The 26,234-nt window shown below is 39.7% G+C and overlaps 1 protein-coding gene across 8 annotated transcripts in view; it reads left to right on the top strand.

Moving 5' to 3' along the window:
- The window catches only part of NAV3 (neuron navigator 3), a 718,489-nt gene that overhangs the window by 579,674 nt on the left and 112,581 nt on the right, over positions 1-26,234 (top strand). For all 8 annotated transcript variants that reach the window (XM_084796372.1, XM_084796369.1, XM_084796370.1 and 5 more), the window contains 3 exons: positions 4,005-4,113; positions 4,737-5,120; positions 10,029-10,148. In XM_084796372.1, the coding sequence (XP_084652498.1) occupies positions 4,005-4,113; positions 4,737-5,120; positions 10,029-10,148 (613 nt within the window). The remainder of the gene's footprint in view (positions 1-4,004; positions 4,114-4,736; positions 5,121-10,028; positions 10,149-26,234) is intronic.

Raw genomic sequence — 26,234 nt, 5'->3', positions numbered from 1 at the left:
AAAGGGAAGAGCTCAACCAAAATGGTCTGTATGAATAATCATATTTCCACATGAAGCACAAGAAGGAAATTCTCTAAACTGTGATGACTTAGGTTTGTAGAATTTCTGCTGTCTTCTTACTAGGTTCTGTTTATGACTCAAAATGGCCTCTTAGAAGTTAGCTTTGGCCAAGTTTTCATGAGTTCAACTTTTTACTGTTGAGTGTCCTAATAAGTTAGATAGGGTAGGGTCTAGGCTATAAATTTATAGGACAACATTTGAAAATGCTACTATGTTGCTATTGTCCATTTTTCCCCATACCTACACAATGTAAAAATTTTAAAGATGAGTCTTAATTTTTTGTCTGAAAAATCATAGGTGGGGGTCATCCGCAAAAGTAGGGTTACTTTTCAAAATAAGATAGGCTTTCAATAACAACATGTGGATTCTATAAAGGACCCAGTTATGTAGAATCAGGTTTCACACATATATAATGTGATTTCTATTAAAAGATGATAGTGTGATAGTGTTAATTATAATACATATAATTAAAGCATATGTACTAAGGGAAGACCACCCAAATTAAATTCTCTCTTTTGCACTAGGAGTGACTCAGAAGCACTTCATTGAGCCTGCTACACTGGAAGCTGTTGTAAAAAATTTTGTGCAGATGCTAAAGTATATTAGAGATTACACAGTTTTTTAAAAAATGCATGGAGGCTCTATCATTGTGATTGGCAAATATGAGAAGCCTCTTTTGGGAGTCATAGTTGAGCCTGAGATTATACAAATGGAAAAGTCTGAATCTTTTTTATTTGTTTGTTTAATTAAATTCCTCATGTGTATTGGTATTATAACTTTTCTTTGCTCGCTAAACAGTTATATGTGTATGTCCCTTTATTTGGCCCATCCCCCAAAATCCCCCTCTAAGCATTAGTACATTATTTGAATACCACTTTGAAGGGCATTGCTGTCTGCGCAATCTTACAAACGCACTTAGTTTTTATCTTGCCTTTCGTGGGTCACTGAAATTATTTACTGCAATACATTTAGCCTCGGTTATTACCCTTCAAGGGGATGAATAAGGCAACAAAGATGGTTCAGTGCATAAGTGTTGGGAGACTGAGATTTGTGTTTGCCACAAGTTGCAGAGTGCCAAGTGCGATGATTGTCATTAGGAGGAAATCAGAGCTGGGAGGAAGGAGGTCACTATAGTTGTGACATTTGAGCAAGCCTACATAAACAAGCCCAGACTTCCACTGGAAGTATCCAGGGACATAACACTCCTATTGGGCTACAAAAAGGAAGTAGATAAAGCTGTTCAATGGAACAAAATGTTTACTGTGGTTGTGCTTAACATTATTAATATTAAAACCATATGGGGAATGATTCAAATACCAATTCCAATGTTGTGCTATTTGACAAATGGTTAGGACGCAGCCTAGTTGCAAGCGGGTCTAGGATAGCGAGCATATAGGGATGCAGCCTGTGTGTGTGTTTCAGGCCAGTGCTTAGCATCTGCCTTCCCCCAGTGGTCTCTACACTTCCCTCCTCACATAGTCTCCATTATAACCCTAATTTTAGGTTTCTTCACCATTTTAGCCCCACTCTGTTGCTTCTCCCTTTCCTTTGGCTGCAATTAGATTCTTCCATCATCCTTTAATTTTTTTCTCTGCAAAGTTGTAGCAGATTACTTGGGGGTGGAAAGTGAATATCTCAGTAGCCATTTGTCAACGACACTGTATCATATTAATGAGACTTATGCCTACAATTTCCAAAGAGGATGTGGCTGGTATCTTGGAGCTTATAAACCGTCCTAGTTTCTCAGGATGTTAATCTACGGGGTTAGGGACTGCATGGTGCAAATTCCATGTGGGTGAGTTTATGCCACACACATGCTGTCCCATCTTATGTTTTTTTTTCTATTTCTTAAAATCGTTTCTTCCAACAAAGCAATCCAATACAACCTCAATTTGTAATAATAATACTGCCATTAAATGTAATTTAGCTGTAAAAATAATCATTTATAGGCGAGTGGGAACAAGTTTGCAGACTGGCAGCAGACTAGTGGCTGGGTGGGCAGACATTCAGGCAGGGTGCTAATGAACAGAGCAGTAATGTTTATCTGAGATGGATATTAAAGTGGCCATCAGTAGGCTTTTAGCAGTTGAGTGGTGCCTGGGACCAGTGTAAGTTTTTTCACTTGCTTTCAGAGCCCCTGGACCCACTAAATGGAACTTATGAGAAACAGTTGTGGCTCACCTCTCAGAACTATTTCAACCATCGAACCTGCCTAGTGTCGGTAGGTAGGAGAGGTGTAGAGTTTCCATTGTTGAAGTTGGAGGCAAAGTGTGTATATACTGTGTATACATTCTCCATGTGCAACACAGCTCAGTTCCACAAGAGGGTTTCTGAGCCTGCTCCCTGCCCCCAACAACAACCATAAACTATGATTACAGAGACTGCACTTACATGTGAACTTTATTTTTGAATTTTGATCTGAGTACTAAGGAAATATATCAGTAACATGACTTGATACATAGAACATTAAAACAGTGTACATGTACATTTTGCCTTGTCTGCTTGATGATTTTATAATGTAATTTAATACGTTTCTGTGCTTCTCTTTCCTTTCTGCTTTCTGTTGAGTTTTCCTTCTACACTCCTCCATGCTTTGATCCCTCACTTTCCTTCACTTTCCCATCTTAATCCATTTATTCCAGTACCTTCCTTCTTTTCTCTTTTCTTTCCTTCTCTCTTTTATCTCTTTTTTTAAAAAATTGAAAACGCATATTCTGATCATGGTATTTCCGCTCCCATCTCCTCCCACATACCCCTCCCCCAACTCTCCACCCATCCAACTCCATACCTTGGTCATCAGGGAAGTGCAAATCAAAACTACCTTGAAATTCCACCTTACACCAGTCCGAATGGTCAAGTTCAATGAAACCAGTGGCAGCTCATGCTGGCAAGACTGTGGGGAAAGGAGAACACCCATCCAATGCTGGTGGGAGTGAAAACTTGGGCGGCCACTAAGGGAAGCAGCGTGGCGGTTCCTTGGGAGTAGATCTTCTCCAACACCCAACTATACCATTCTTGGACATATACGCAAAGGGCTATGCATCCTTTCCTTTTATCTCTCTTCCCGTCTTCATTTCCCCTTCTTCTTTTATTTTCTGCTTCCTTTTTACATTTCCCTTAAGGTCCTTATTCCCCTCAGCCGCTCTGCTTCCTTTTACAATCTCATGTTATTCCTATGTCAAGACTCACCCGCCTTAAATGGGGCTGGGTTGGAAAGGATTGCTTAGCCACAATCGTTGTTTAATGGCACTTCTGCACCCAAAAGACGGGGAGTCATGTGCAATGCCTGCAGTTGCCACACTGTCACAGGTACTTGTTTCATTCCTATTAGAAAGACGTGTTTAGGTTTAGATAACTAGTCTGTGCTTAACCTGTGGTGGCACCATGTGGATGTTAGTTTCCTACGCAGAATATAGGGGTAATTGAAAATAAAGCTCTCCGGTTTCAAGAATCATGGTCCATGAATCTAATAAGAGAGCCAGAAATGATTCTGTGAGAAAAGGCCTCTAAACATTCCCCGTTGCCTAATGTATATTGCTACGTAAAGGAACTCATCTCAGCAACTCTGAATGTGCTTGAGAGTGGGTAATTGTTGAAATCAGCAGATCCAAATAATTTTACACTTTTTAAATTAACCCCGGTGGCTAGAAGTACTGTATGCTGTATTTCCAAATGTCTCTAATGTTGTAATGGCTATGGTGATAGACTCACTTGTATTATTGTGTTTGTGCCACTTTAGAATTTGTTTTTGTGAAATCAATGTGTTGCTATTGTGAAAAAAAAAAAACAAATGGCAATTTTCAGATGATAGGAGTCACCTGGACTACCCTACCTGTCTTTTTGTCTTTAAGGACAGGGGTTTATTTATATTGCTCATCTGTGTAACCGGTTGTCCTTGAACAGACCGTGCCATGAACAGTGAATTTTCTTATGTTCATTTCCAGGTGAAGATCCTGAGACTAGGAGAATGCGCACAGTGAAGAACATAGCTGACCTGAGGCAGAACTTGGAAGAGACTATGTCCAGTCTTCGTGGGACCCAGATAAGCCACAGGTACTGGCAGTTCTGCCTTTCTTTGGAGGGACAAAGAAAAAGCACAGTGCAACATTTTTTGCATATCTCTTATGTTGATAGAGAAGACATTTTCTTCCATTTGTACACGGCAACCAGTTATCAATAACCCTTAAACAGGGGGTGCCAGGCATCTTGTTCTTTCTATCCTGTCTCCTATAGAACTTCCTTGCCACACTGAGTTAGGTGGTAAGCTACAACTATTTCCAGTGAGATGGTTTTCATGTCTTCCAGACCATCAGAATATCCTGGTAAGGATTCAGGCAAGCATGCCCACAGCTAATTTCCTGCATTGGTCTGAGGAACTTAAGATGGGTGAAATTCAGTTGTATCTCTTTTCAAGAGTGAAACAATACTTGGTTAATTTAAGGTGTAGTGGTTGCCTTTCTTTTGAAAGCAGCCACTTATAATAAATGTGACTTCCCACACTTTGACATCTGCAGAGATGACTAAAATCAGAAATTGCATCTATGCACTATTCACATCCATGAAACTGATGAACTTCTAGCCCCAGACATTCAACCCTAGCCTTTCCTGTCATATCATATCTTGCCCTATGGCCTCAGAGATGCAGAGTATAGTTATCCCTCCACTTTGTCTGACAGCACCCTGGAGACAACGTTTGATACTACTGTGACAACTGAAGTAAATGGAAGGACCATCCCCAACCTGACAAGCCGACCTACGCCAATGACCTGGAGACTGGGTCAGGCATGTCCTCGTCTACAGGCCGGAGATGCCCCCTCAATGGGCGCCGGATACCCTCGAAGCGGTACCAGCCGATTCATCCACACAGACCCCTCCAGGTTTATGTATACGACACCTCTGCGCAGAGCTGCTGTCTCGCGTCTGGGAAACATGTCACAAATGGATATGAGCGAAAAAGCAAGCAGTGACCTGGATGTGTCTTCTGAAGTGGATGTCGGTGGATACATGAGCGACGGAGATATCCTTGGCAAGAGTCTGAGAGCTGATGACATCAACAGTGGGTAAGTGGCCCCGAGCACGGCAGCATTATTGGGCCAGGAGGGTATGTGAAGATGTCACACATTCCAAGGTATTCAGAGGTGGCCTAAGACCACCAGAAAGCCCAGATGTTTACATTATGATTCATAAAATTAGAAGAATTGCAGTTATAAAGTAGCAACAAAAATAATTTTATGTTTGGGAAGTAACCACAACATGGGAAAGTATATAAAGAGACACAGCTCGAGGAAGGTTGGGAACCACTGGTCTAGAGAAATACGTGTGTCTTGTATTTTTCATAGTAGTCTTACATGTTCCTAAGTAACAGATTTTATAATTACTTAGGGTGTGGGAAGGAGACAGAAGGATTTTTTTGCTAAACTGTTCGAGTTTCTGTTTTTGGCCTGGCTGCTTCTAGCAGCTTTAAGGAACAAATAATTTGTGGCATCGTTCAATCATGAGCACCAAATTTAAGTTGCAGAGAAAATCGTTTCAGAGTTGAAGGATAATACATTTTATATCTTTGTGCTCTGTGTGTATGTGTACAATGGTGTACATGTGGACAACCTTGAGTTCTGAGTAAGGGGCAAGTGCTAAAACTCGGATGTGACACAGAGAGGGCTAAATAAGAAAGCACATAAGTCATGCTTCCTGAATTGAGTAGCTATAGAGGAAGCAAATACTTCAAAAGAAAATTGATAATATAACGTTGAAAGATGAGCATGGAAGGCGAAACTCATTCAGTAAGCTTTCCAAAGTGTTGCTTTGAGAATTAGAGGGACATTGGGTTAAGCGCCATTCCATAACTTTTCTCTTGACTTATAAGCATGGAAGGTGAACATTTTAAAGGTGAGATGTGAGAAACAGGGCTGTTTTGGCATGTCTTGACATCATGATGCAATGAGGGTGAGCTGTGCATTATATTCAGGGGAAACCATTATGAGGAGATTATGAATATAAGTAAGTTATGGAGATATTGATGATTCGGGAAAGACTGGTGTAAGGGAAGCAGACAAGGGAAGTGAGAGACTTGGATCCAGATTTCAGAAGCTATTGTAAGAGTTCAGGCATGCAATAGGAAATAAAGTTTGTAGAAAATCCAAAACGCTCTTGGGATAAAGATAGCATGCATATATTCCCATCTCAATAGAGACCACTGGAAATTGCGGGCTTAAACTCTGGAGGGAAAATAATTCAGAGGGAAGAAATGTGGTAAACAACATTGTGAGTGGGTGTGCATACATGTGTATACTTATATGAGTGCATGTGAACATATATGTATGTATCTATTACAATGTGTCTGTTAAGTTTGTCTTATATGCTGAACATAATTCTGGGCACCGAGAATGTACAGTCACAGATAGAAACACAATGCTTGACCACATGGAACTCAAATGCTAGAAATTTTGCATTTACATAAGTATTCATTTTTTAATTAGTTAATACTACACATAAATATTTATATACAGATATGTCTATATACATATATACCCATACACAATTGAGCTCTGCATATGATAGTCATTATAAGCACCCCAACACACAGGGACACTCTATATTTTCCAGTCTTCTAATCTTATTAATTAAATCACAAAATCTTATTACTGTAATTAAGAAGCTCATTTCTCTTTCATGTAAAACTGTCCTGGTGTTTTCTTTCATTACATTTTTATCTATTTTTTTGTGTGGCGGGGGGGGCATCCGTGCCTGTCTGTGGGTAAACGTGTCAAGGTGCACAGGTAAAGGTCAGAGAACAGCTTACAGGAGTCAGGTTCTCTCCTACCCCCAAGATAAGCCCTGAAAGTCCAGCTCTTGTTCTCAGGCTATAGGAGCAGATTTCTTCAAACACCGACTCTTCTCGATTTCCCTCCTCATTTTGGTCTTCACATGGGGAAACTAAACTACACTCATTTAGAGGATAAGAAATGTAATATTTCTGCTCTTGTCTAATCAGGTTTCCAGTATTATCCTATACCTTTCACCATAAAAAAATAGCAACAGAGATAAAAAAAAAATAATAAAATACATCAGGAAACTATTTCAGTCAGGCCTGAAAGTTTCCCACTCATGTCCAGGGTGCTTCCATGGCCACAGCGACCTGCAAGAGGCAAGAAAATATGGCTCAGCTTTGTGCCATGGAGGGAAAGGAGACGGATTTGATGATGGCTGGCTGTCACCCCCCTGCATTGCCTACTGAGGGAAAAGCCGTGTTCTTAGGTCTTTTGTCCCATTTGACTTGTTTCATTTTTCATTTGGAGTCTAATTCCGACTTCTGGTCTTTTTCCACTTCGTCTCCACCAGTCTTTCTTAGGAAGTCTATTAAATGTGCATCAGTTATCTACATGTTTTATGTATGAAAGCTGTATCAAAAGTTCACTGCGAGATAGTCAGCAGTTTGCTCTTCTCTATAATAGCAGAGATAAGCTTAAAGTGGTGTAGAAGAGTCAGACTTTTAAAGCGTCGGATAGGTCTGTTTTCTGGGTGAAAGGTGACTACTTATGCTCTACATGGGATGTGTCTGGCCTCAACTAGAGGTTGGTTGGAAGACACTGTGCTGAGGACACCTTGCCAGAGTGTGCAGTACGCCACTGTCAGATTCTCAGTGTAGAAATTAAATGTGGGGCAAATGAGAAGCTCAGAGCTATCCCAAGAAAGTTTTAATTTGATAGTACTTCCTTTAAGTGATATGAAAACTATTGCTACATCTCATTAAAAAAAAAATAGAATCCCAGCCAGGTATGGTGGCGCACGCCTTTAATCCCAGCGCTTGGGAGGCAGAGGCAGACTGATCGCTGTGAGTTCGAGGCCAGCCTGGTCTACAAAGGGAGTCCAGGACAGCCAAAGTTACACAGAGAGACCATGTATCGTTAAAAAAAAAAAATCACAAATTTGCTTGCTCTTCACAATTTTTCAAGTAGTTTTGCTGATTAAAGGAACAAAAAGCATAATAGGCAAAATAAAAAGGAATGGTTTAATTAAGCCTTTTTCTGTGACACCACGAGGAATGTCATCATAAGGTCATCACAAATGAGAACGAAGTTGCATTTCTCATGTACTCTGGATAGAAATGGTAAAATTAACTCAGTTGGCATTCTTGGAATTCAGAATTTCCTGAAGCCAGCAGAGGCATATCTCAGATGTCTTCTTTTGGAATTACTTCACACACTTGGGGATGTGAAGCTGTCAGTAATTAGGCATGAGTCACAGGAAGGGACTCAGAGCTGTAATGAGTTGAAAGGGTGCATTTATGAAGCGAAAAAAGAAAAGTTGAGAAAAAAAAGTTATGTATCTGAATTGAGTGGAAATTGAAGCTGCCATTAGATGCCACAATGGTAAATAGCTATGTGCATGGGACAGAATGTTAAAATTGTCATTGAGTCATTTGACCCATATATGAAAAAAATTAAGACTTTTGAGGGACAAAATTTTAAAAATATCAAGTGAAATAGCCTTTAGTCCTGCTATGCTTCTCCCCCAATTCTCCCAAAAGCTTGGGGTGATTGGCACAGCCTCAGCAACCGAAAGGCTTTAGAACCTATGCATCTCTTTCTTGTGACCCCACATGTTCCCAACACTGTCTCCTTCTCCAACTTCATGCTTAAGATACTAGGCATTTCATGTTAATGTAGAAACTTTCATAGAACAAATAGCTGTCAACTAGGCACTAGTCACACTGTGCTATTCCATTATAGGCAATGATCTTCATCATACACACATATACACATACCCCGACAAATGTACATACATTGCACAATATATATATTATATGCACAAGGTATACATACATACATATATATATATATATATATATATATATATACACACACATAAACAGGAACACACATATATACATACACCCCACATGTTATTTTTACCGTTGCTATCTCAACATAACCAGAAGTAAGCTTATCATTGCTCTCATTTCCATTTTGCCCCTGACTCAGCTGACTCACAGATGACTGAAGTCTGTTCAGATCCCGCACAGTGAGTACCTAGCAGCACTAACTATATAGAGAATCAAGTGTAGCAGTAAAGCTGAAAATCACAAAAACCAACTCCAGGACGTCAAAGGCAACTAAAAGCTAAGGGTTGTGGATCATGCCTGTAATCTTAGGACACACGAAGCTGAGGCAGGAGGATTGCCATAAGGTAGACCTCACTCTGGATTACATAGTGAGTTTTAGGTCAGGTGGGGGTGCAGAGTAAGAACCTGTCAATCAATCAATCAATCAATCAATCAATCATTATCAATCAATCAACAAGCTATTCATATGTAACTTATACAATAATGCCACAATTTCTTTTTGACAATTTATTGTTTTAATCAGTGTAAAAAGTAACTCGTTTTCTCGCGACATTTTTGCACATGTTTAGTTTTGGTAGAGTCCTGTCCGTTTCCACCTTTGCCTCTTCTCCAACCTTCTGCCTAGGGCATTGCAACTGAACTTTTCACCCTGGTCATTGCATCGCCCTTGAAGATCCACGGATCCCATTATTCTCCACACGCCAGTTTCCTTTCGTCATTTCTTGTGTTTATTTCCAGTGCTATTGGAGTCTCCTATGACAGTTCTTACCCATTCCTGCAATTTGAAGACTTTCCCAATTTTTTTTATTCCAGCGATTTCAACATTTAAGGCTTTACATTTTATTTATTTAGTGTGTGTGTGTGTGTGTGTGTGTGTGTGTGTGTGTGTGTGTGTGTGCTGGCGTTAAAGGCACGTGCCACCACATGCAGCTGATATGTTGATTTTTTAAAATTAAATTAAAAACAAGTTTTGCTTTTTTTCTGATGAGAGTATTAATATGTAAAAGGATTTAATAGAGTTTGTTTAGAACAGCTATTGAAAATCCACAATACAGTAGATGTATTAAGTCCTGTAGATAAGGTCCCTTAACTTTCTGATGGTTAATGTGTTTGCAATTCTTTTCAGGTACATGACAGATGGTGGGCTCAGCCTATATGCTAGAGGTCTGAACAGAGTTCCAGACACAGCATCTTCCCGGGATGTCATACAGAGAGGAGTCCACGACGTGACAGTGGATGCGGACAGGTAATCCCATCAGCATATAAGATGCTGATGTGCATAAAGCCATTTCACAAATAAGGCCACAAGAGATTTGCAGCATAAACTACAACTTCTACTCTGCAATATTTTTTTTAAAAGAAATGCAGCTTCATTTGCTAGACCATATCATCCCTGTAATACTGAAGAAAATATATTGTTGATCAAAAACACTTAAAATTTCAGTATCAATGAGAGGAAAATTTAACAGCATATACTTATTTTCTTAATTTGAAAAAGAAAAAAACACTGTTAATGTTTTTCTATCAATTCAGATGCATTTGGATTTACCTGGAGGCTAATTGCATGAGTATAAGAACGTATTTCAAACCATCAATTACAATAAGTCAAATAAACTTGATGCCTCTCTGGAGAGTACTTTGAAGACATGCAGATCTTGCTTTAGGCTAATATCTTGTTCTCTATTATCTCAGCTCAGAGAGAGAGAGAGAGAGAGAGAGAGAGAGAGAGAGAGAGAATGAGTGTGTATGCACATGCACGAATTTAGACATAGTCATTTTTTTTACTAGAATTGTTCTGTTGACTTTATCAGAATCATTATTTGAGATCAGTGTCTAAGTCAACCAATATATATTTGCGATCCTGATTTATTTAGCCTCTCACTACAACTTTTTAGTTTATTGAGCAAAAGGACATTTCCCATTTCTGTAATCACAAATCAGTACATAGGATAGTTATTTAATTGAGTATTTATGATGAATATGCTAAAACCTAAAATATTCACATCCTGAAATAAGAATGTGCACGGTTTAGTGTATGTTTTAAAGCTATATACTCCATCAATACCTTAAATCATGTTAAGCAGAGGAATAATCTTGGCTCTCACCAGCAGACACCCTTTATCCCAGTCAGTGTAGTCTCTCTGTATGTATGTGTTTGCACACATGCTTGTGTGTGCATATGAAGTATGTAGCTATGTGCAAAAATTTTTTCTCCCCTCTCCAATCTGAATTTCTTTTTAAATATATCCGGTCACTGACTTTTTCACTAACCTCATTCCTAATCCCTGAACTTCTCCCCAACCCCTGCATCCTTTGAACAATCTAAACTAATTTCTAACTCAGAGCTTTGTCTTGCTGGTTTTGTACCTGGGGTGCTCTTTAGCACAACCTTTGCCTTTGTGTCTGCAGCCTCAGCTCAAGGTCACGTTCTTCGGGAAGTATTAGCATAGTAGAACAGGTAAACTTCTTCCTAGACACCTTCTGCGTTTGTTACAATAGGCAGCCGTAGATGCAAACCACGTCACCATCATCCTACATTTTACATCAGCATACGTTTTAACCAACGCTGTTTTTGTGAATGAGCGTGCGTGGTATATGATCATTTTGTTTATGTGTTCTGTCAGGCTAAGCAGAAGGGCCCTCTTTGGATGGTAAGCAAATGAGACTAGGCAAGAGCTCACGCATGTCAAGGATGTTTCGGGGAGGTAATGGATTAAGGGGGAGGAGACAGAGATTAGAGGGTAAGACATTCACAGTAGTGGCTACATGTTAGTTCCAGTTGCCTATGTATTGCTACTTGGCAGTGAAGACATTAAAGGTTATGGATAATAATGCAAGAACCCATGAGTCAATACAAAAGTGACTTTGGGTTGAAGGTAATTAAACAAAAGAAAACAAAACAAATAACGATACCACTTGTCTTCATCTTTAAGGCTCACCCTAGGTTCCATCTGATGAATTTCAGACCAACAGATAGATCCAAACAAGTATCTAATAAATTAGGGCCTAGAAAAACACCGAGCTCCCACCCCCCCACTTCCCCCAATGGTGTAGATCTGGACCAAAGTACCACCTGAGAACAGATTAAAGATGCAATTTTCTAGACTCTGTCAAGACTTGCAGAATCAGAGACTCTGGATCTTGACCTAGTGACCTGAGTTTCACCTTACACTCCTGATGCTCTAATGTACAGGATGCAAAGAGCATTATCTGAAAATGTCAAGCGGATGTTGTGCCTACTGTAACATAAACGGTTAAACATAAAAGTCAGAGAGAATAGCAAGTGTTCAATCAGACCAATGACCTTTAAGTTAGAAAAAACAATGGCTTTTCATACCTGGCAGGAATTGTATGTGAAACTCAGCTTTTGGTGATTATTTAACAGAATATTTAAAAAAAATAGTTTGTGGAGATAACATAACAATTATTCACCTGTGCAAGTTACATAGCAATGGTGTCATGGTGTGGTTCAATTTTTTTCTCTGGAAAAGACGGGAGTTCTGTTTTATTATAGATTGATCTGAAGCCATTTTTAAAAACTCTGTGTCAAGGAAATAAATCAAGATGTGTATCACTTAAGTGAGTGTTATAAAATAACGTAGTGATGGCTAGCTTTCTGTTAAGCATCCTGTTGTATTAGCAAGTTTTCTTAGTTGTGCTGCCTGTTAAAAATATGATAAAAATGTTCAGATAGAAGATACCTTTTTTTCCCCATCAGCGAAGAGGAAATTACTATAAATGAGATCACATAAACCCCCATTCTTTTCTCATTTGTCTTAGCTTTATTCACCCTAGCACCTTAAATCTTGCATAGTAAAAGGTAGGAGAAGTACAACGAGGAGAATGCATTGGACACACACACACATCCCAGATCACACGGCATTAATGCAGCCATTGAATTCCATGTCTTCGCCATCCTCTTCTGCTCACTTTCTCTCTTCTTTTCTAAATTAATTGATTAAGTAACTTATTAATTCACTTTGCATCCTGATCCCAGCCTCGTCCTTCCTCTCCTCCCTTCCCACCATCCCTCCCTCTTTTCCTTATCCCCCTCTCCTTATCCCTTCAGGAAAGGGGAGCCCCCTCCACCAACCCACCCCAGCACATCGAGTCACATGAGACCTGAGGGCGTCCTCTTCCCTTATGGCCTAGTGAGGCAGCCCTTCCAGGGGAGAGTGATCAAAAAGCAGGTAAAACAATCCAAGTCTGTGACAGCCCCTGCTCCCTTTATGACGGGACCCACAAGAAGCCTGAACTGCTCATAGGCTACATCTGCGTAGGGGGCCAATGTCCAGTCCACGCATGGTGCTTCACTCTCCACAAGCACCTTTGGGCCCTGGTTAGTTGGCTCTGTTGGTCTTCTTTGGAGCTCCTGTCCCCTCTGGTCCTTCTATCATTCCTCTCACTTTTCTACAAAACCTGAGACCCACCCTGTGGGAGAGGCCAGTCCCTGGCTCTGCTAAGCTTGCAGAATGGAGCCTAGCATAGCTGTCCTCTGAGAGGCTTCACCCTTCAGCAGATAGAAGCAGAGGATCAGACTCACAGCCAAACATGGGGGGAAGCTAGGGAGTCTTCTGCTTACTTTCAAAGCACACCTACCTTCAACATGCTATTCATCTTTCTGTTGTGCAGTCTTATCTGCTGTTATACCTTTACATGGTTGTTTTGCTCATAGAATGTGAGATTCTTGAATGTACACTGACCTGTGGTTTTGTATCCCCAATGCCCCCAATGCCTGCCACACCAAGGGAATTCAATAATCATTTCTCTGCACAAATAAACATATCAGCTTCTAAGATACAGATATGTGACTTTAAAATGAGAACAAATATTGCAAAAATGATCATACTACTTAAAGAGTTTTTAGACACTGTAGAGAATGATAAAAACACTAAAAGTCCTTCTGTTTAAGTTACACTGTTTTTTTTTCAACTCAGTGGTATTTTTCTATTTCTTAGATTTTATATAAATCTCTCTATAAAGCAAAATACACTGAAATAACAGTGAACCCATCTGACTAGAGTAGCAAAATATTCTATTATACTTATTTCTCATTTAATATTTATTTGTTTGTTAATTTGATGTGTATGGGTATTTTGTCTGCATGCATGTTTATGCACCACAGGGCACACTGATGCCAGAAAAGGGCATCAGATCCCTTGGAACTGGAATTACAGATGATTGTGAGCCCTGTATGTGTGCTGGAAAATCAAACTCAGGTCCTCTGGAAGAAAACCAGTGCTCTTAACCATTACACCGACTCCCCAACCCCGAGATTATATACAGTAAATCCTGTAGATTCCATTTTGAATAACTTATGGTTAAGATGTAGTAGGGAATAAGCAGAACCTAAATACTTCTTGTTATTAAAATGAAAAATGAATGTCCCTCTAGAAAACCGGACTTTCAGCAGCTGGCAATGATGTGTTTAAAGTATAGTGTTGTGTGGGTGCTAGTTTTTTACTCTATTTTATTTGGAGCTCCTTAATGCCTCTACCTCCCTTCCAACCCCTGACCATGGGTATAAGAGAAAGAAGGTTAGAAGGGACGGAGAGACCAGAGATGTAGTCTTCTGTAGACAGTTCTGGCTGGTTAGGATCGTTGGGTTCTTTGGGACAATACCAATCTCAGTTGTGAAGAAATTCAACAGTCCAGGAGAACCAGCAGTTGCCTTCTTTCTCCATCTGTCTCCTTCAAGACCCCCCCCCCCCGCTGCTCTCTCTCTCTCTCTCTCTCTCTCTCTCTCTCTCTCTCTCTCCCTCCCTCTCTCTCTCTCTCTCTCTCTCTCTCTCTCTCTCTCTCTCTCTCTCTCTCTCTCTCTCTCTGTGTGTGTGTGTGTGTGTGTGTGTGTGTGTGTGTGTGTGTGTGTGTGTCCCCTCTTAGAGTCCTCAGAATTAAACTATCTAAAGCTGGCAAAGTCCACACTTCTCTCTGAGCTGTAGGAAGCTGTTACCTGGTGTCAAAAAACAAACCCCTCTTTGAGCAGCATGAGGCAATTATCAGCTGTGGATAAAATAAAAGTAGTTCATATCCCACACTTGGGATTAAAACAAAAACCTGTTTACACAACATAACTGAGTTTTTAAAGAAACCGCAGCTTCTACTGCTGTATTGCTTCAAGCTGTGATCATTCCTTTACTTTCTGTATAAACCTATCCCAGCTCTGTGTCCTTTGTCACCTGGGATTATAGACTATGTGTAATCATTGAAGGCAGGTTGGAGACTTTCAGGAACTCTGCTAATAATTTGGACAGTTAGTGCATGAAGAAATACTTACCAAAAACAAAACAAAACAAAACAACGACAACAAAAACAGTGTAAACAGGTTCTTTAAAAGGGCCTCAGCTGTTCTGACACATATCCTATGGGAGATCAAGAAATTATGAGATGAACAAAAAAATAAAGAAAAGCATAGAAGAGTTCAGTGTAAGAGGGGATGGAGGACAACAGGAGAACAAGACCCTCTGTCTCTACTGAGCAAGGTGCACATGAGCTCACAGAAGGTGAAGCAGCAAGCACAGGACCTGCAAGGGCCTGCACCAGATCCTCTGCAGATATAACAGTGGTTCCAACCTACTGATTGCAACCCCTTTTGGGGGGTCAAACAACACTTTACATTATTATTCATAACAGTAGAAAAATTACAATTATGAAGTAGCAATGAAAATATTTTATGGTTGGGGGTTACTACACCATGAGGAACGGTGTGTTTCATTAGAAAAGTTGAGAACCACTGTATTGTAGCTTTCAGCCTAGTGTTTTTATGAGACTCTTGAGTGTGTGAACAAGTGGGTCTGATCTTATGCCTACTCTTGGGCTCTTTTCTGTCTTGTCCAGCCAAGATATCATAGTTTTTTGCTTCATCATACTGTATTTTCTTTTGTCATGTTCAATTGTAGTTGTTATCTCTTAGAAGCCTGTTCTTTTCTAGTGAGGGGGAAAATTGAGAGGAATGCAGGGAGAGAAAACTACACTCAGGATATCCCGCATGAGAAAAGAACCTGTTTTCATTAAAAGGAGAAAAAAGAAAAAAAAAAGGCATTAACAGGAACATTAGCGTGCAGTGACAGAGCAGGTGGAAATGAGAAGACATAACTAATGTCGAGTGTCTAGCTGGGTTATTTGAATAGTAACGATGAGACTGTTTTTCCCATTTTAATTCGTTTTTAAACATCAAAGCAAAGCACATACTGACATCACTGTACTTTGAAGTGAGTTCTCTTGAACCATTGTAACTGATATGGCTGGTGATGGTGCTACCTTGCGGGATGTGATGTAGCCAGATTGAGGAGCTACTCACCAGGTGTGAGTAACTGAGAAACCATTCTCTCAGTCTCCAAGTGTTTACGCAAACAGCACAAACCGAAGGTCAGTGTCACCACCAGAGCAGTTCTCAGAAGAGCTGGCCTTAAGCTTGCCTAAGGCTCACTTTGGTAGTAATTAAAATGTGTTAAATGCTATGTGCCCTGCTAAATCACTCTTGAATTTCTATGTGGAATGAGAAAGCAAGCCCTGACTGTTTGTCCTTGACATCTAAACAATAAATAAGGAAGATAAAACCACTGAAGAGGGAAATTCAGCTATATTGTAAAGAGCAAGGAAGAACCAGAGTAACGGCAGCATCAGAAATGGAGTTCAGAGAGACAATGTCAGATTCTGCGGAGCGATGCCTCTTCAGCATTTATGTCGTACCAGTAACCTAGTTTCCATGAAGCAGTAAAGGGAAATGCTTAGTGAAGAAACAGGAGAAGAAAGTGGGAAGGCGAGAAGGCAGAAAGTACAAAGGGAAGAGCGATGCTCCCGGAAACACTAGTAAGGGAGGCGGCAAGGGCCAGATCAAAGGGAACACAAAAGCCACAGTGAAGATCGCTGCCGAGTTGCTCCCTTGATTTCGCTACCTTTTCCTCATTGGAAACATCTTAATAGAGGAAGGATTTGCTTTGGTTTGTGGTTTCAGTGTCCTTTCTACCTTGGCAAGGAAGGTATGATAGAGCAGTTTATTATGGCAGGAAAGAAAGAACCGTGACATGGGGAACAGCGCTGAAAGGTCCTCCTCCCATCCCCCGGCCCAATAGCCAACCTTTGAGGCATCACGTAACTCCACAAAGGATTTCCTTCACGCATGAAGTCAGAGACCTCAGGATTTGAATTCCCCCGGCAAAGCCCTGAAAGGCATAGCCGCAAGTTGTGTTTCGTGATGCCTTGCTCCTTAATCCAGTCAGATCGACAGAAATAATTAACCATCAGAATCTGAGCATGCATAGGGAATTTCTAGACAAACTAGGGCAGAGTTTCTCAACCTAAGGGTCGCGACCCCTTTGGGGGCATGCAAGTCAAATATCTGGCATGTCCGTTACTTATATTACATTTATAACAGTATAAAAATTAAAGTTTTGAAGGAGCAATAAAAATTATGGCTGGGGTTCACCACAACGTGAGGAACTATATTGAGGGGTCACAGCATTAGGATGGTTGATAATCACTGGACGAGGTGGGGGGGGTTCACATGTGAGATACTAAACTGGGACAGAGATGATGGCTCTGCTATAGATTTGATGCCTGTGCGTCCTCCCTTGATATTTGAATGTGGAGCCTTGGAGAGTCGTTGGATCATGAAAATAAGAATCTTTATGAAAGTATTTATTTCCCTAGTAAAGCAGATCTACAGAGAACTAGATATATCCCTTCAGTGTGAGGTTACAGCAAAGCAAAAAGATAAATAAATAAAATGGCTGTCTGTGAGACAGGAAGTAGACCCTCACCATACACCATATCTACTGGCTCAGAGAGTTCTGGTCTTCCAATCTGTGCAGCTGAGAAACACATTTATGCTGTCTCAAAGCCACCAACTCTATGGTATTTTGTTGTAGAAGTCTGGGCAAATAAGCACGGTGTAGGCTGCCTGAGGGCAGAGGTAGTTGTAAAGATCTACCTCTGCAGTAGAAAAGGTGCTGCCGATGCTGGTATAGATGGGTGGGGGAAATGCCTGGTGTTTCTAATTCTGTTCCTCTGTAAAAACCCGATGTGTATGGACATTGTGGTTAGAGTACTGAGAAGTCAGTCCGAATTCACAACGTGACTGAACATTTCATGAAAGTATTAAAGATAATACCTTGTCAGAGAGAGAGAGAGAGAGAGTGAAAGCTGAGTTAAAATGATACAACCTTCACAAAAATTACCCATATTCAATCTTCTCTTCAGTGGCTTTCAGTCACTACAGACAAATGCTGTCCCTGTCCCGTTATACAACACCCTCTTACCGCGGAAGGCCCCCTAATGTCTACTGCCACCAATCTGTACTCGGATCTTACTCAGCTACTCTTGTGTTTTAGGTCTCTACAGATTGCCTTTTCAGTATATTTTGCATGAATGGGTTCCTACATTATATACCCTTTTATCTGTCACTTCCTCTATTAATCATGGCACTGAGGTCCAGGAATGTAGTATGTATATCACTAGTTTATTCTTTATTTCCCAGTCATATACCATTAGGTTGATATTTTACGGTATAATGTGTTCTTTATTCACCAGTTGATGAACAATTTAATCATCCCCATACATCAACTACTTAAAATAATGCTGCGATAAATACTCATTGTATTGAAGTATGTGTTTTATTTCTCCCTGATTGATAGCTAGATACTTAATGTCTAGGTCCTATGATAAATTTGTTTAATTAAAAAAAAAATCTGTCTTCCAAATTGCCACAGAGTGTCATTCCCGTCAGCAATGTATGATAATTCCAGTTTCTCTCATATGTATTTTTAATAGACACACAGCTTCTTTGTTGAAATGTTTATTTCAATATTTTGGGCATTAGGAATTAAGTGAGCTTTAGAACTTTTCAAAAGTGTATTTTGTGTGCAAGTTCTTTACAAGAGTGATAACGAGTTAATAACTTTTCTACTCTTTGTTTTAAGGATAAGAAGTACAAAATCTTAAATTTGGATGTTTGGACTTTATTATTCATAGTACTAAGGATTCTTTACATAACTTATAGCTAGGCAGTTAATGCTTGAAACAATTGTTCTGTAGTAAATTCAAGAGCAGACATGCTTTTTGATGTTTTGCTCAGTGGCTTATATAGGAGAGAAGAAAATGTACATAATTAGATTTACCCAGAATTGGCACCTGGCTGGTCGACTCTAGTAAGTTATTCTCTTGTTATGGGCTTGTTTGTCAGACTGGCTACTTGGCTTTGGAGACAGAGTCTTAAGATATAACCTAGGCTAACATCAGATGCCCTTAGCCTGTGACAGCTGTCCTGAGTTACTGATATTGCAGGCATATGCCACCTGGGGGTACGCTGAATTGAGTTTGAGGCTAAACACAAGATGCTGAGAAGCCTTGAGACAAGGGTCTCTACAATACAGTGGGTGTTTAGAGTTTCATGGGCATGTCTAAAGAAAGGATGGAAATGGAATGGGGTGGGCTCAGTAGCCTCTTCACACAGGGAAGCAAGACTTCCCTAACCATAGTCACTCTGACCCTCTAAATCTAGCAAGCATTGTTGTTCCAATAAAATCATAGATGATTGTAATACAGCTGTGTAGGGAACCATGCATGGGTATTGGAAGCCTTTGCTGCTCCTATACCTGCTCCAAACAGAAAAAATAAAGTCAGCATATTTTTCCTAAGACTGCAAAGCAAATATTTTATGCGTCCGATTCATTATGCTTGCCTTCAGTCTGTGTACACAATAAGGACTCATTCAATTCTGTGTTGGTTTGCTCTAGCTTAATCACAGGATCAGTATACTCTCATACCTTAAGTATTTCCTTCATTAGCTTATTAGCTTTTCATAATAATTAAAAGCAAATAAAAAAAGTTAATAGGCTGAGGTGAAAATAGATAAAGCAAATGTCATTACTTCATTTTACAATCAAATGGCCTGCCTTTTTGCTCACAGATCTTCTCAATGAAGAGGTTTAAGTGAAAAATATTAGGGGCATATGAAATCTATTTATTGTCATTTCATCCTTTCCTGCATACTCCGCTCATAGCTCAGGCTTCTGTGCCGATGTTGAATGTTCCTTTCCCCACAGTTACCATAGCTGACTGGTGGCATAGTGAACAAACATATAAACTTCTTGTGAGGCAAAAGCCCTTCTAGACTTAATTCATACAACACCTGGGCTGAGATCTTGTACTCAAAGGTATTGACTTTAGAAAGACATTGGAAGGGGTGGGGGGAGTGTCCATGAAAGTATTTTTATTTTTTATTTTTATTTAAGTAATTTAGTCAGATTACATCTTGGTTGTTATCCCCTCACTTGTATCTTCCCGTTTCCCCCTCCCTCCCTCTTTCACCCTATTCCCCTCTCCTAGGTCTGTGACAGAAGGGGACTTCCTCATCCTACCATATGATCACAGCCTATCAGGTCTCATCTTGGTAGCCTGCTTCCCCTTCCTCTGAGTGCCATGAGGCCTTTCCACCAAGGGGAAGTGGTTAAAGAGGGTGCACCAGAGTTCATGTCAGAGTCAGTCCCCGCTCTCCACACAACTGTCAAGAAAATCTTAAACACTTTTGATTCAAAGGCAACCATGACAGTGAAACTAGCCTGCTCGTAGATAAGCTTTAATTTTAATTTCTTTAGGTATCTTTCAGACCAAAAGAACAAATACACAACATTGTAGATGCTACAAGACCTCTTTGAAAGACCTACTTGGCAGGCAAAATACCAATATATATAGAAATGAAATAAACTAGTCTTAAAAGATCAGTTTGAGCCAGCATGGCACTGCATGGGTAATTATAATTCCAGCATTTTGGAATTTGGGGTTTTTTGTAGGGTGGAGGAGGATGATTATGAATTAGAGGTCAAACTTGTTATATAGGCCATTTTAAGGTCTCATGGACTAAGTCCTAAAATCTTATCTCAAAATAGTCTTGAGACTGGCTGAAACTTCACTTTGTAGGCTTGTTTTTCCACCAAGAAAAGTCACAGTCTTAGTGCTTCTGTTTATATAGGATTCTCTGCCATATGCTAACAATATGATTTGTTATTGAGCCTTTGGAGAGTGATAACTAATGATGGGAATAGAACAAAGAGAAGAATCAGGCTTGTTGTTATCAGAATGGTGCGGACGACCCAGTTTGTACTGTAAATGTGTTATCTTGTTTAAATACACTGCTTTATCTTTGCAACAGACCCATGATGGCTTTTATTATTACCTTTTAATAACACTAAATATTATCCATACTAAGAGTAATTATTACTTAGGAAGGGTTTTTAGGTCAAGTCATTTGCTGGAAGAAGTTGTCACTAAACAATGATAACTTATTTCGAACCTGAGTTTTTACTGTTATTTAAAAAAAATTAAACTAGATTAAGACTCTCACAGTGACGTAATGAAAACTTCTGATTTTTGTGAAAACTTTCCCCCGTTATTCTATGTATACCTGCTTAGAATAAGAACAGACTTCTCAGATAAGCTATAAAAAAAATGTGAGTTAACTCAGCATGTGGACATATTCTAAATCCACTGCATGCTGTCAGCAAATGTAAAAACCCTGAGGACACATTTTTGTTTGTGCTGGAGTGCCTAAGGGCACAGATTCTCAACCTGTGGGTCGTGACCCCTTTACAGGTTAAATAATGACCCTATCACAAAGGTCGCCTAAGATGTTTATGTTACAGTTCACAACAGTTACAAAATTATAGTTATGAGGCAGCAACAACAATAATCCTATGGTTGGGGTTACAACAATGTGAGAGACTCTTACTAAGGGGTCACAGCATCGGGAAGGTTGAGGACCACTGCTCTAAGAAATGGCTACCCTACTGATGCCAGTAAAGCAAGTCACAGTTTGTTGCTCTTTGTCATGATGTTGGTGATTTGTTTTGAGGCAAGGTTTGCCTATTTAACCTAAGCTAGCCTCAAACTTCCTGTCATCCCATTTTCCCCACCATAGTGCTGCAGTTTCAGGTTTGTGCTGCCATCCCTATGCATTTAGGTTGTGATAACCTTGACATTGAATGCTTGTGCTTCAAAGAAGGAGAAAAATGAGGAGCGGGTGTGTTGGTTGTGTATGCAAGCAAATCCTTGCAGTGTTTACAAGAATAAAAATGCAACTTGGACCTTTAATAGTATAGTAATTTTTTTTTTAATGAAAAGCAGTAAAACTTGAAAGATTGTGTTAGGTAGTTTAATTGTATAATTTTTATTTAATATGTTCCATGAAGACATGAAACTCTCTTTTCTGTCAAGAACTGGTGGTGAATTCCTTTTTAATGGGCTAACTAATGGGGTGAGACACCAACCTGGGATCATTAAATTTGAGGGCTTCTGGCTGGCACCTGATAAGGCCAGTGTTGTCTTCACTGTGGCTGCACAGAGTGGGTGGCCACGGTTTATTTATTAGTGTCATAAGTCCTTCATTTATATCTTTGTTAGACTTAATTTGTGTTTGAAATGGTTGAAGTTATTTGCAATAAGCTGCCATTTTTACTTTCAGCATTCGCAGAGCTCCCATGTGGCTTTTCAGATAAATTGTAAGTGAAAGTATTTTCATTAAAGATAAGTGCTTATTTTCTCAGAGAAGTTGATGGGTTTTGTTCTTATAAAATATCCACATAAGGATTGAAGAAAATTAACATGCATAAAAGTTCTAAAGGAAATATAAAATAACTTATATTCTCCCCATCCTAAGGACAACCAAGGTTATTGCTTTAACATATTTCTTTTGGGCTTGCCCACCATCTCAAGTTACATAATTTAGATATACATACATACATACATACATACATACATACATACATACATACATAAAACATGGGTTTATTGTCTTTTTAATACAATAATAAAATGCCTATGTAACTTAATTTTTAAAAACAAAAAAAATTAAAATTTGGAGACGCTAGGTCATCATGCGTCTACGGTTTCAGTTTTGGTAGTGATCCTCTTGACTGTGTGAAATTCAGCAGGTGGCAGGAGCAAAGATATTTTTTGAGCAGCAGTCACACCTTTGCAAGGGACACCACAGAGCTGAGTGATGCTATACTGGGGACCTTATCACAACCTCTGAGAGTACTACAAAGTCTCTCATGGATGGTAGTACTATTGAAGGGTACTTAAAGCTCACCTAAGTAATAAGGTTCGTAGCGTCTCCCTTATTTGGATCCTATAATCCAAGCAACCGATATGTGTGTCTGTAATCAAGACTGTCAACTATGCTGTGCACACCCCAAATATGTGCTTAAGCATAGGACATTTGTATGTGTTTCTTTCTTCTTTTGTCTTGTTTGGTTTTTATTTTTTGAGTTTTTTTGGAAAGAGAGTTGATATGCATTGGCACTCGTGGTAAGGACTTCACCATATGAGTTCTAGGCACTTATAAGCCAACCTGTGGCATTCGTGCTCACAGGGCACTGTATAAAACTTGACTTCTGTTAGAAGATCGAGTTAATGGTGTGGGAGGTACATCTCATTCTTGCCTGCAGTGTATTGTAAAGCCATAGCTTGATATCATGCCAACAAACGGACAAACAGAATTGCACTGAGGCAGTACAAAGTGATCTTCTGAGGCCCAGACCCCAGCCTTCAAATCACCCAGAAGATAATTATAAAACAGTATCCATCTACTGACTGCCCAGCCTGCCTGGCAACAGAGAGGCAGTATTTAGAAAGGTCCAGTTAAGAAGAAGACTATTTTTGTTCGCATGTCTCACAAGTAGTTTTGGCGGCTTTTAACCATTACATCACTGATTCCGTAAAGAGATCAAGACAAACCCTCTTCCACGGATGGACACACTCCTGTGCCCAGGCAGCACTCACGGGTTACTGTAAAGGGAACTGTCATTCCCAGTCCCCAGATATGAATGTAAGGAGTTACTGTTGGAAGTGCCCTTCCATTGGCTAGCTCTGCCTCAGCATGCACAGTCAATGCAGTCATCCCATTTTATACCCTGCACATGGGTGGGCTCACATACCATCTGCACAGGTCACTTTTGAAAAGAAAAGTGCAGTATAGCAGCCTCAGATTTATACCTTGGCTGTTTGAAACTACATTTGTAGACTTAGTCCACTGTTCTCAGTGGTCCAATAAATGTGTTTTAAAAGAAAGCCCGATACAGTCATTCTCTGAAGTTTTTGTTCTTATTTTTAAGGAAATTAATTGAAATTTTAATTAGGTCACTCTCCCCTTCTCTCTTCTTCATCCATCCTCTCCCCTGTATTTACTCTCTCTAAAACTGATAGGCCTTATTTCTTTATTATTGATATTCGTGTGTGAGAGAGAAACAGATGCTAGATCCATTTAGTGTTGTCTGTTGAATATGATTTCAGGGCTGGCCACTAACCGATTAGGGTGCTCATGCCAAGGGGGTTAATAATTCTCCCACTGTTGGTAGTCATTAACTGCTTGTAGTTCCCTGTCTAGGGGTGGACCCTGTGCAGGTCCCCTCCCCCATTAGCAAGTCCAGTGCTGCTGTCATTGCTCAGGTCTTGTTGAGGCAAGGCAGTATCTGAACTTTTTTAAGTCTGCCACTGATCTGTCTGTTGTCATAACTGAAAATATTTCCCTCAGAAAAAAGTAGGCAGTGCGTTTTGTATTTGTTACTTGATATTGGTGGTGTCTTCATGAATGATCTTAAATCTACTTTCAGAGATGTTACAGTGAATATTTATGCTTGGAGCTGGGAATGAAAGCCAGCACTGGAAATTTTGCATATCATTCTCAAGGGCCTGTGCATTAAAAAAAAAAAAGCAAATACATAAGATGTACATGTAATGCATATTACATAGTGTATGCATAGTTCTGCCTCTCTGCATAGAGGAAACCATTAGCCAGAGTTAACTTTTGAAATAAAAATGAAAAGAAAAAAAGAGCTTGAGTTTTCTTTAACTGGAAAATGACTAGGAATCCCTGGTGTGCTGATCCTACCACAAGGGAGAAAATGGTCCACACTAAGAACACTGAGGTAGACGTCAGGCCGCACTGTGTACCAGATGGAGGGCCCATCCCTTCCCTGCCTGTACAGTGGCTACTCTCTTCTCTATGTAGGTCAGCAAAGAAAAAGAATATCACCCTTTGTTTAACTATATAACAGACACTGTGCCATGTGCTTTTTGATCATAATCCAAGATACTTTATTCTGTATTTTTTTCAACAAGGCAACTAAAGCACCATGGGTGAAAGTGTGTATTACAATACTTGAATAGAGCTTGCACCCTCTCCCCCACCCATTCTCTGGCAAGAGAATGTCAAATCATAACCACAGGGATAAACCTTTCTCATACATTGTCACGCAAGGTGAGTCGAGGTATAAAATGTAAAGTGCGCAGCCAGTAGAGGCTGGAAAACTAGAGTGCAACATCTCCTTAGGAGCTGCAGGAGCAGCAAGCATCTTTGGTTTCTGAGGATCAATAGGGCCTTTTGTAAGATTAAGTTGTCTGTGTGATGCAGCAAAGCAGTCTTAAATTAACTTTTCAGTGTTCTCTATTTTCAAGCCCGCTTTTAAAATAAATTTCACCTGCATGAATGTTCTCTGGATTAGAGGCTTAATTGCCCCATCTGAAGAGTTTCTTTTCTTGGAATTTTTTTTCATTGTTATTGTAATGACAGCAGCTCATTTAACTCAGGTGGGTGGTAATATTGATTATGATGTTCACATCCTACTTTTTCCCTGGGTACTTTAGTTTCTTTCTAAAATAAATCATAATTCTTGATTGGTCATTGCTTTGGAGCTTTGCCAAGATATCTGACCAATTATCCATCATAAGATAATAGTGTTCTGATTGATTCTATTGGTCATCAAAGACCCTGGACTCTTTTCTTCCACTGTGATAGTGTGTGCTTGCATAACACAGTGGTGAGTGTAGCCAACTCAGTAGAATTAACCAGAAAAGAAAAGTGCATGCTCCAGGTATTGTCAGCCTCACCTAATTATGTCACATTTGTTTGTTTTATGTCTTCAGTTAATTGAGCACATATGTATGACAACAGCAAATACACTAATTCAAAATCCTACCAACAGGCACTTAGGGATTAGACACTGGAGTATGGTGGCATTCACAGAGCAAGCTAACAGAAAAGAGAAGCAATGGTAAAAAGACAATAGATGGAGAGTTGGAATTTTATGTTTTAAGAGATAAACATACTAGGCCATATGTATCTGTATTGTTTTAGGTGAAATATTTAATTATCTTGCAATAATGTCTCTGAGATACAATGGAGTATTTATGCCATTATAATAGGAAAAAAAACATTGATTTCTTTTTTAGATTCATGGAGTATTGTTTTTTAAGAAGAGAAGTCTCAATCCTTCCATTGCTCTTGCACAGGCACGGATAGTGAGCCTGGCAGTTCAGTCGTGCAGGACTCTGCACG

This window comes from Acomys minous, assembly GCF_964271855.1.
Source record: "Acomys minous genome assembly, chromosome: 9".
In the NCBI taxonomy this organism is placed as follows: domain Eukaryota; kingdom Metazoa; phylum Chordata; class Mammalia; order Rodentia; family Muridae; genus Acomys; species Acomys minous.
The sequence above is the reverse complement of the archived record's forward strand: the minus strand, read 5'-3'. Positions and strand labels throughout refer to the sequence as shown.